Source organism: Miscanthus floridulus, chromosome 10 (assembly GCF_019320115.1).
Source record: "Miscanthus floridulus cultivar M001 chromosome 10, ASM1932011v1, whole genome shotgun sequence".
Taxonomy (NCBI): Eukaryota; Viridiplantae; Streptophyta; class Magnoliopsida; order Poales; family Poaceae; genus Miscanthus; species Miscanthus floridulus.
This window is the reverse complement of record NC_089589.1, coordinates 131,113,673-131,125,667: the sequence shown is the minus strand read 5'-3', so window position 1 is coordinate 131,125,667 and position 11,995 is coordinate 131,113,673. Positions and strand designations below refer to the sequence as shown.

Below are 11,995 nucleotides of genomic sequence, written 5' to 3'. Positions count from 1 at the left end.
GCGGCATCCTCCATGGCAGCTGGAGGTTCCACTGCTAGTACATCTGCACCGTTTCCTAAACTGAGACAGTTTCCTAAACTGAGACAGTTGCCCATGGTGGAGAACTCGCAGATCATGTTCTGGCGCTGCCGATAGCTCGTCTCTCCCGGGAACCCCGGCTCCATCACGGTCAGGTCCTCACCCAGCCGAAGCTGGGCGGCGGCCATGGCCGAAGCGGCCCCTAGGCGAATGTAGTACGTGGCCACCTCCACGATCCGCAGCGGCACGGTGAGGAGGCGGTCTGCCTGGGTCGTCCCCATAGGCGCAGGAGGCGAAAGCACACGGACGGTGTTGCCTGCTGCAGCGTGGAGGTCCTGGTAGTGCCTGTTGCTCTCGGCCACCATCCGGGAGGAAACATGGGCGTTGTCCTCGGCTACTTGGCGAACGCGGATCACCTCCGCTGCCTCGCCCTACGTGGCGATCAGCTGCTCCTGGACGGCTGAAAAGGAGACAAAAAACGCTACAACTTAAGACACGACGTCGCACGTAGTGAAAGAGCAAGATCATATCGTGGACAAATCTAAGGTCACTTTATGGCTTCCCAGTACACGTGGACATGGATGCAAGCAATAGCTGGTGCAGTTTGCAAGAGCTGGAGCCTCTCTCACAGCTTAGGGATCTTACATTATATGGCCTAGAGAAGGTGCAGGATAGCCGGATGGCTGAAAAGGCCATGATTAGCAGCAAGCGCCACCTTGGGTATCTAGAGTTGAACTACAGTGCAAGTAGACATACTATAGCGACAGGTGGTGCTGAGGCAGAGCAGCAGCAACAACAGAGTGTGACCGAGGAAGTCTTGGAAAAGCTCTTCCCTCCAACCTGCCTAGAGAATCTTACTTTGAGAGGGGGATACGTTGGTCGCCAGCTACCAAACTGGATGTGTGCTCCAGCGTCGGCGGACTTTAAGAGCCTAAGGTATTTGAAACTGGAGAACCTGCCTTGCTGCACCCAGCTCCCTGATGGTCTGTGCTGCCTCCCAAGTTTGGAATTGCTGATCATCATAGACGCGCCAAGCATCAAGCGTATTGGCCCCCAATTCCAAGCGTCATCCTCCGTGGCAGCGAGAGGTTCCGATGCTAGTACATCTGCACCGTTTTCGAAACTGAGAAGACTGAATATGGTTGGACTACGTGAGTGGGAGCAGTTTGAATGGAATGACTGTGAGGAGCATAGGGATGTGGAAACTACCATAGCCATGCCTTGTCTTGAGAAACTCCAAATCGACAACTGCAAGTTGAGCTGTCTTCCAAATCGACATGTGGAGAACTTCCCTTCAGTTGTGGAACTTGACGTGTTTGACTGCCCTGAGCTGAAGAGGATCAGCGGACTCCCCATGTTGCAGAAGAATAGGATCGTTCACTGCACAAAGCTGGAGGTTCTAGAAGGTGTACCAGCAGTCGACAGCCTTGAACTGGAGGACCCCACCATGGAGACGCTCCCGGAATACCTGCGAGATGTAAGCCCAAGGTATCTCGAGTTGGAATGCAACAAGAAGCTATACGAATCCTCCTCATCTCCAGGTAGCTCCGAATGGGACAAGATCTGCCACATTGGAAGGCACAACATTGTCTGCCTCGAAGATTCAGATACAAGTTTGAATGGATCTTCAGATGAACATTGAGGACCCTCGTGCAGTCAGGTAATAAATTGCATCCTTCCACTAGGCCGAAAGTTGTTTATTATCCGCTGTCCAAATAAATCTGCAGGTGCTTCAAGGTGTCCCCGCACTCGACAGCACTTTCGGAATATATGTCACCTGACACCAGTGAATCCAAGGTATCTCCAGTTGGATTGCAACAACAGGCCGCATAAGCCCGCAATGATGTTGGCGACTCGCGCAGATGGGTTGAGGGACAGCAGCAACCCAATAATAAAAACGAGTCCCCCTGTGTGGCTGAATCGAGGGGGCGGCGATCCTAGTGATACAAACAACTGAAGTAAAATTACCAGTATACCCCCAATAACCCAAATTAAATTTATAAAATGTCTTTGTCAAACAATTGGCCACGAAATATAAATTATGAAAGTGTCTAAGAGTACCGATGGTACTTTTTCAACCATTGTAAAAGCTCTCGCTTCGTATTTATGCAAGGTTCTTTGCTTTCTGACTGAGGCAGGGTAAATTTAAAATGGAAGGTCTGCCTTGCTGCACGCATCTCCCTGATGGTTTGTGTCGGCTTCCCAGTTTGGAAGTCCTGCACATTATCGAGTTACCAAAAGTAAAGCGTGTCACTACTACATCAGCAGGTTTTCCTAATTTGAGGCAACACCGTTCATCTAGAAAGCTTGTGTGGATGGTAAGAGTGACAATGGGTGCAGCCAAAGCCGAGCGAGCATGCGAATGGACACACACATAGTATGGCAATGCCTGCTCTCTACAAACTCTGAAAATTGGTAACTGCAAGCTGAACTATCTTCCGCCAGGGCTTGCCAGCAGCAAGAGGCTTTCTTTGAGAGAACTGGAACTGCACAATCTGGCCAACCTGACCCATGTGGAGGACTTCCGCCAGTTGTGATAGTGGACGTGATTCATTGCCCAAAGCTCAAGAGGATCAGGGGCCTCTCCAGGTTGCACAAGATTAAGATCTCCTGTTGCCTGAATTTACAGGTGCTGGAAGGTGTCCCCGCACTCGATAGCATGGAGCTGCAGGACGCCACCATGGAGACAATTCCGGGATACCTGGTAGGTGTATACCCAAGGTATCTCGATTTTTTTGGGTGCAGCCAGAAGCTACAAGAGTCCTTAGTACAACAAGATAAGTCTGAACTTGACAAAATCAGCCATATCAGAAAGCACAACATCTACATTCTGTGTTCGGATGAAGTCTGAGGACTGCATGCAGGGATGAATTGCAAAATGATATATACGTTAAGGTATCTTGCTTCCTTTTATGTGCTTTCTTTCTCTCCCCTGTTCCATTTTATAAGCAGAGCAATCTCCGTATGTCGATCACTGACACGTCAAATATTTGCATGATCAGCAGGGAGGGAAAGCATTTTGTTTGGATAAAGTTCAGCCAAGAGCTGGATATCGGCACCCGTAAACACCACCAAGAGCAGCAGTGCCGGCAGCAGTAGTGAGGGTGCCTGGACCCGAAGAGCAGTTGTTGCCGCGCAGTCGAAGAAGAGGGGAAGGAGGCAGGGGCGCCATTGGAGGGGTCACGGGCTGGAGCAGCCGAGCTCCGCGGCGGTCCGAGAGCGGAGGAGCAGCCCGAGAGCGGATGAGAGCCCGCGCCCGTGCCGTGGATGCTCGCCTGCGCCCGCGCCGTGGATGCCCCGCCGGCGATCGCATGGTGGCAGGCGAGGGCTCCAACGGAGTGGCTCGGTGCAGATCCGACGAGTACTTGACCGCGCCACCGGAGCTCCATGGCCAGCTTGCGCCGTGCCCTTCTCGCATCGTCACACACCAAGCACTGGGAGGTGACGGGAATGCCAACCGGGTGCTTGGCCAAGCCAGGCCCCAGAAAACGAGCTCCACCAGCATTCTGTCCTAGCCAGGCCAGGGGCTTATGGATGGCCTTCTGAAGCCAGGCCACAACACACAAGCCTATCCTGGCTCCAGGGAACTAGGCCAGAAGTTGGCCACCTAACCAAACAAACCCTACGTCCCTCTGGCTCGTTGTGGGGTTACTGCTTGGTTGGTGCCTCTATAACAAACTAATCCAAAAATTGGCTGTGGCAAAACATGGGCCATGCATGCCGAAAGCTTGGGCAAAATTTTGATGCTTGCTTCAAAACCATACCAAAATATGGCCAAGGCTAGAAAAATATTTGTTTGGACTAGCCATGCCTAATTTTGTCGCACGCTTTGAATATGACGTGCCGTGTCTATATGCCATTATTTTAATTTTTTTAAAAGATTACGCAGTCAAACGCTTGCAACGTACGTACACTCACCCCTATAAACCCATGCATGTAAATCCTCACCCTATGAGCACCTTCGAAGGCCGAGCTGGCAAATCCTGGAGACGAGATTGACAAAGTCCCCCACATACGTCTCGCTGTCGACGTGAACATCACCTGCCAGTGAAAACACAGAGCCGTTAAATCTTTGCAAGTGACTCCCACGGAGAGTTGAACCAGGACCACATATACTACCGTGGCTGTTGTAACCACCGGGCTATATGCCCTTTTGCTATATGCCATTATTTCTTCTTTGAAATATAGACATGTGAGACCTTGTTTTGCAGAGAGAATCATAAAGAATAATAAAGAAGTGACGAGAAATAGATATTAGTATTTTCAGTTTGATAATTCAAAAAAAAATCTGGAATAATACTGCAAAGTTGTTGGCCGATCCGGCCACATCTCAGGGGTCGGTGATGCGGTATGACTGATGGAGACATATATATAGACCAACTGACCTTGCATTGCTATCAACATGGTCCTTTCATTAAATTTCTATACTATCGCCGGGGGGCCCGGCATTGCTATCAAGCCATCACGTTATATAATTGCTTGCCGAAGGTGCTTCCGGGAGAGGAGAGGAGACTGCTGCTCCAAGGTGGCGGTATCCAACTGAGAAGCAACAAGGGGTGTGTACATCTGCTGTATTTCTATAGTGTTTGACACACACACACGACAACGCTGGCCCTGCCATCCTACCATCACGTTATATAATTGCTAGGTATCGCTAGGTACCATCACCAGCTATACAAAAAAGCCCTGCCCTCCTTGCCGAAGGTGCTTCCGGGAGAGGAGAGGAGAGGAGACTGCTGCTACCTGGTGGCGGTATCCAACTGAGAAGCAACAAGGGGTGTGTACAGCTTCGTTTCATCTGCTGTATTTCTATATATTTCCTTGCTTGCTTTGCTTAATGATGAGCTCTATCCATGTCGATATGTTCTCAAATTACATTGGCTTGCTTTCCTTACTACTTACACAAGTTAGCAATTTTTTTCTTGGCTTTAATTAACTTGCCTTCCTCTTCCTTTGCACGCACGATTTGTAGCAAGCCCCATGTTCTAATTAAAATAATGCCTTTTGTTCTACACTTAATTAGTCAAAGCATGGTCGTCCTCTGCTCTGCTCGAGTACTATTATATATCATATATACATACACGGATGCTCTGCTTTGCAAGGAAGGAAAACATAACGGATCTTTGAACTCCCAGCTGCTCGCCCTTTTGGTGTAAGCTAGTAAGCATACTAAACGTCTAGTATCCCTGGGCACATCCTAATTCAGTTTAAAACAATAGATCTAGATTGAAAAAAAGAATTATCATGATCCAAACTATATGAGGGTCTAGTATAAGGTGATTTAGTACAAGTGGCACAAAAGAATAAATGATCCCGTGGTTGTTCTGATGAATCAAGTGTATGATTCTGATGTACTTGTATATGTATAGGACGGATGTTTGGGGGAGCCATGGCCGCAATCTTGGATGCTATGGGACCCTACGTGATGCGGCTGATAGCCGACACGGCAACAGAAGAGGTGAAGATGTTGCTGGGCATATCTGGCGATATTGAGAAGCTAGAGAACAACATGGAAAGTATCAAATGCTTCCATGCTGACGCTGAGAGGAAGCACATCACTGAATTGAGGGTGCAAAGGTGGGTTCAGAACCTCAAGAACGCCATGTATGACGCCACCGACATCCTAGACCTATGTCAAATCGAAGCTGACAAGCAAAGGGAATCGAAAGGTAGCAGCATGGTTGAAAAGGCTCCAGGTTGCTGCCGGCCATTGCTCTCCTGCCTACGGAATCCTGTGTTCGCACACAAGATAGGCAGCCGCATCAAGGAGCTCAACCAGAGGCTGGACAACATCTATGAAGAGGCTCACAAGTTCAACTTCATCAATCTAGGATCCCACCCAGAACAGAGGATGTCCACTAGAGAGAAGGTGACATCTGAGTTTGTTGAGTCAGCTATTGTTGGTGAGAAAATTGAGAGGGAGACAAGGGAGCTTGCTCAAATGCTAATCATCAATGGACACCATGACATCAAAGTGGTGGCCATTGTGGGCACAGGTGGCATGGGCAAGACCACCTTGGCCCAGAAGATCTTCAATGAGACCACCGTCCAAGGACACTTCAAAGTGAAGATATGGCTAAGCATCACCCAACACTTTGATGAGGTTGAGCTTCTCAGGACAGCAATTGAGCATGCTGGGGCAGTCCATGGTGGGGTGCAAGACAAGACCCTCCTCTCACGGAGGCTCACCAACACCTTGTCCATGGGTAGGTTTCTCCTGGTCCTGGATGATGTGTGGAGTAATGTAGCATGGAGCAATGTGCTTAGTGTTCCAGTCAGAAATGCAAGTAAAAATCAACAGGGCAATTGCGTGCTAATCACTACAAGATTAGAAGACCTAGCTCTACGGACCGGAGCCTCATTCTACCAACATCATGTCAGCCCACTCAACGAAGATGATGCTTGGTCCTTGCTTAACAAACAGTTGCCGCCAACACCTGATCAAGTTAGTGAACACATATACCATTTATTTTGCAGTTTAATGCACATTATTCCCTTAACTCTATCTATTCAGGGCCTATTTTGACATAGTAGGTTTAGAAAACTGTGGTATTACAAATTAGTTACAATATACAACTCCTAGTAAAGCCATAAATACGCATCCAAATTATCGAGCTTTGTTGTTGAATCTAAAGTGACTCATGAATATGCATCTAAATTATTCACACTAATCCATTACGTGTCCACCTATACAAGTTTGAACCTTTGAGATATAAGTCTTAGAAGTTTGTGGAAATGTATAGTACCTATATCTAATCAAATTGCTTGTCTTTGTGCCCTTTGTCTCTCTTTTATTCTTTATACATAACAACCATATAGATACTCTGTTACCTCTACCGAAGTGTGATAATTTGACCAAGTAATCTATATGTTTTTCATCAATATTCACTATTTCTTCCTTTTTGTATCACAAAATTGTGTGTTCGCAATGGTTATAGTCCATGATGAGCTACGATGTCATGGACTGCATCTTTTATCCTATTATTAGTCATTGTAATTTTCTATGCATATATCTTAAGTATTAACTCTAGTTGTATATTCATCTATTAAGAAAAAAATAGCAGATATTAGGGAATGACCCCCATTACATGGAAGGAGCCAGCTTGCAACAAGACATAAAAGCTTAAGAGATCCTAAAGACAACATCCACAGTGATAACCTAAACAACACATATTTGAGAATGATTTCCATGTTAAATCCCACAAAAGTGCCAGAAAGTTTTGATAATGGCTCATTGGAAACATGGTGAACATTGTGTAACACACCAGCCCGTTTGAAGCATGTAGTTGTGTTGTTGGCCCATGTGACCAGAGAGGGGTGTACCAAGGGGTGGTTCTAGGCATTTGCTGTGTGTGGTGAGCTGCCGACGACATCAGCCCTTCATGGGATGAATGTAACACCTCAGCCTGTTAGATGCCTGTTGTTGGCCCATGTGGCACATGAGCAGTTACAATTGGTGGGTTTATTACCACCTTATATATTTATTAGGGTGAGGGCTTGTCATTCGAAAAATAGCATCTTTGGGTTAATCCTTTTACACAAATTGAGGACTGAAGTGCAAGAGAGGTGCTATGTGTTTGCAGGTCCGTTGCACTTGAGGAACTGGGTCAAATAAGCAAATTCTGGACGCAGAGTATTACACACTGTCATCGGATAATGGCACCACAAACTTCCTAGTGATGCCCTTGAAACTGTATTAATTATTGCTTCCGTCATTCAAAAATAATTCTCATTTTTTGTTTTATTTAAAAACTTGTCCGGACAAATGACACATCTTTTTTCAAAACTCTTAGGCATTCTTTCATAGCAACGCACGGGCCTTCTTTCATATATTAAAGACCAAAAGGTTTCTTTATCTTTCATCAATCACAATTGCCCGATGGGATCCAACAGACTCTATCTATTCCATTTGTGTACAAGTTAGAGTAGGATGTCTAAGCATGATGTAGAGTCTATTTCCAAAACAAATTGGAATACAAAAGTGTTACCATGGTCCACCACATTTACCTATGTCCGTACAAGTTAAGTGTTTAGGCGTGGTGCATAGCCCGATTCCAAAATAAAATGGAACAAATAACATGATTGTTGAGAGTTTCCTCCCGTACACATATGAGTAAAAATATAGCATGTGTCAAGGCACAATATAGAGTTTGATTTTAGATGAATTGAAACACATGAAGTGATTACTAAATAGATATCCAGCACTAAATGAGTAATCTAACTACATGACAAAGTTCCCATTGCAACGCACAGGTATGTTTGCTAGTAATAACCTAAAGAAAACCCCTAATATGCATCCAAATTATCCATCTCTATCATCATGAAAATAACAAAGTAACACCTAAATATGCATCTAAATTACCCATATTTTTCATTAGTAAAAATAATCTAGGTAACATGAACATCTGCATCTGAATTATCGACTTGTACGACTATAAAAAGGTAATAAATGTACCTCTAAATTTGCATCAATATTTTTTTTTAGTATTAAACATAATCTAAGGTCGCTTATAAGTCTCCAATAAATTACTCATCTCTCCCATCTACATGTAAGATTGGCCACTAAATCATAATTTGATTTTGGCAATTTGGGCATGTTTGGATTGAACCCCGGGAGAAAAATGCCTCGCCTGTCACTTGCCTGGAAGTTGACTGCATCTTGTTTGGTTGCAGACCTGGTGGGTTGCCTGCCCCAGGCATCTTCGGCCGGACTCCAGGCGTAGAAAAACGGTCGCCTGGCTCCTGCTGCTTCTTTGCCTGGATAAGTGCTACTCCAATGACTGATTTGATTGCTTTAGCTATTTAACTACCGTGCATTAGCTACTTATAATTAAGGCAAAAGTACATTAGCTATTTTATTAAGGCAAACGTGTACCATTATGGATTAATTGAATATGAATACATATTTATTTCTATTTTATTAGCTTAATAATCTAAAATAAATCTAATTAAAATAACGTTTTTAGATTTATAACTAATTCTATATTTATTTAACTAATTAAAATATTTATACAAATATATTTTTTAGTAAAACTGCAAAAGCTATATGCTAATTATATATCACAAACATCAGTTAACACACTGATATTATGAATATCTCCTCTTATTAACATTCTCAGGCATATACCTCTAACCAAACAGCTTTTCTTTAGAATTACCTCGCCAGGCAAAAACCATCAACTTTTCAGGCAACTTCCAGGCATCACTTTTTACTAGGCAAGTTGCCCAGGCTTCTAACCAAACATGCCCTTTATGCATATTTAAGGCATGCTTGATTGGCTCTCGAAATTTTCCATGCCAAATATTCAGTTGTGAAAAGTTGCACAAAAATATTCGTTATCGATTTGTCAACCTAAATGTGCGATGTAGGCAAATTTAGGTAGCAAACTGAATGGAAACCAAAAATTTAACGTCCATCAACAAATCAGCCAATGCTCCCAATGTGAGGTGGTCCCACAAATTCCAAACTGAACCTTTCTACTCCCTCTGTTCCATAAATAATGCAATTCTCACTTCCCAAGAAGTCAAGTAATTTAAATTTTGATCAAAATTATATAAGAAACTACTAACATTTATGATACAAAGTAAGTGCCATTAAATTATTACAGAATATATTTTCATAATAGATTTGTAGGGAGACATAAATGCTAATATTATTTATTAAAATTTTGTCACTGGAGCTATTTCGGCTAGCGCGTAACCCATACTTGCTCTTTTTGTGACAGGGAGTATTTATCATTTTAGCTTCTTCCGTCCGTGCAGGCGGGGCAGCATATACAAAAGATTATATAGTATAACAAATCGGCTAACTGCTTACCATTATTTTACAAATTAAATATTGTAAATATGTTTTATGAGTGGAAATGGTTGTTTGTGCTGGTAGGTACATGGAACAGATCACCTGAAAGTTGTCGGGATGAAAATTATCAGTAAGTGTGGAGGTTTACCACTTGCTATCAAAGTGATGGGAGGACTGCTAAGTACGAAGCCCCGAAGCGAGGGTGATTGGGAGGCTGTTTTGAAGCATCATGCATGGTCAGTAGCTGGATTGCCTAAGGAACTGGACAACGCGATCTACTTGAGCTATGAGGATTTGTCTCCCCAGCTGAAGCAGTGCTTCCTATACTGCTCACTTTTCCCTAAAGGTACAACTATTTGGCAACGTGAAGTTGTTCCGATGTGGATCAGTGAGGGATTTATCCATCCACCGGACAGAAGCAGTAGTTCATATGATGATTGGCTAGAAGAAATAGCAGATGGGTATTACCAGGAGCTAATCACGAGGAATCTTATTGAACCAGAATCAGCTCTCACTCCATACTCATGCACCATGCATGACGTGGTGCGATCTTTTGCAGAGTTTATGTCTAAAGAAGAATCATTGGTGGTCCAGGACCAGCAAGATGATGGTGGTAGCAAGATCAGCCATGTACGTCACTTGTCTATAGGATCAACCAAGTCAGCACTAGAATGGGATATTCTAGAGAAGCACAAATCAGTAAGAACATTAATTATAAATAAAAGAATTAATGTTCGGCCTAGTGACTCATTTGGGAGATTGTCTACCCTAAGAGTGCTTTTTATAAGGGGTACTGATTGTGATAGATTGGTTGACTCTCTATGTCAGCTGAGGCACCTGAGATACTTCCACTTAGAGGATACAAATATAACTAGGCTACCAGGAGACATTCATAGGATGAAGTTCTTGCAGCACATTTGGGTTGAGAAATGTCCACAGCTAGACCATCTTCCTAGCTGCATTACACAGCTTCTGCATCTAAGAACTCTTTGCATGTATGGTTCCCATGACAATGTTTTAATACCCAAGGGGTTTGGTCAGTTAAAAAATCTAAGAACACTTTTTGGGTTCCGAGTACATTTGGACAAGAATGGGGGCACGGGCTGGTGCAGCTTGGAAGAGATAGGGCCTCTGTGCCTGCTTAGGAAGCTTTGTTTACATGGTCTAGAAAATGTGTCTGCTAGCTCGTCCGCTGGAATGGCCATGGTTAGTAGCAAGGAGCACCTTGATTACTTGGGACTATATTGGAGTAGCACCGGATTCATGGGATTGAGGGATGAAACCAACAAGCAGCAGCAGCAGAGAGTAGTGGAGGAGGTAATTGAGAAGCTCAGCCCTCCATCCAGCATACGGCATCTACACATGGAAGGATACTTTGGTAGCCGGCTACCAAATTGGATGATGGTTCCAGCTACATGTGGCTTTAAGAGCCTGAGGATTTTAAGGATGGACAAACTTCATTATTGCACCCAACTCTCTGACGGTCTGTGCCAGCTCCCTAGTTTGGAGTCGCTGGCCATTAATGACGCACCTACCATCAGGAGTGTTGGGCCTGAGTTCCAGTCACCCTCCTCCCTGGCAGTGGGTGGAGGTATAGACGTCACTGCTAGATCAGTAGTAACATTTCCTAATCTGACATTTCTTCGTCTGGCTGGCTCGTGCAAATGGGAGGAATGGGTCTGGGAGGAGCAGGGCGAGGATGTGACTGTAGATGCCGTGGCCATGCCTGCACTCAATAGTCTCACAATTGCAAACTGCAAGCTAAGCTGTCTTCCACCAGGGCTTGCCAGTAGCAGGAGGCATGCTCTAAGAGAAGTGGGCCTGTACAAGCTGAGCAACCTGACATATATAGAGAACTTCCCTTCAGTTGTGGAACTTCAAGTATTCGACTGCCCGGAGCTGAGAAGGATCAGCAATCTCTCCAAGTTGCAGAAAATCGAGATCTCATACTGCCCAAATATGGAGGTGCTACGAGGAGTCTCGTCACTTGACAGCATGGAGATGGAGGACGGCACCATGGAGACAGTTCCGGAATATGTGACAACAGTAAGACCAAGATATCTCAAGTTGACTTGCAGCAAGAGGTTGTACGAGTCCTTGTTAACAGGAAGCTCATCTGAGTACGACAAGATCAGCCATATCAAATCACCGACCATTTGTGCTGAAGATGAAGACTAA

The 11,995-nt window shown here is 44.7% G+C and overlaps 2 protein-coding genes across 2 annotated transcripts; both read left to right on the top strand.

Annotated features, from left to right (window-relative positions):
- Positions 1 to 595: 595 nt before the first annotated feature.
- Positions 596 to 2,888, top strand: LOC136489647 (uncharacterized). The gene is made up of 5 exons (XM_066486225.1): positions 596 to 1,495; positions 1,650 to 1,678; positions 1,746 to 1,815; positions 2,648 to 2,722; positions 2,883 to 2,888. The coding sequence occupies exons 1-5, from the start codon at positions 596 to 598 to the stop codon at positions 2,886 to 2,888; spliced, it is 1,080 nt and encodes a 359-aa protein (XP_066342322.1).
- Positions 2,889 to 4,603: 1,715 nt separating this feature from the next.
- LOC136489646 (putative disease resistance protein RGA3) lies at positions 4,604 to 11,995 on the top strand. Its single transcript, XM_066486223.1, has 3 exons — positions 4,604 to 4,795; positions 5,388 to 6,463; positions 9,902 to 11,995. The coding sequence occupies exons 2-3, from the start codon at positions 5,393 to 5,395 to the stop codon at positions 11,993 to 11,995; spliced, it is 3,165 nt and encodes a 1,054-aa protein (XP_066342320.1). The 5' UTR covers positions 4,604 to 4,795; positions 5,388 to 5,392.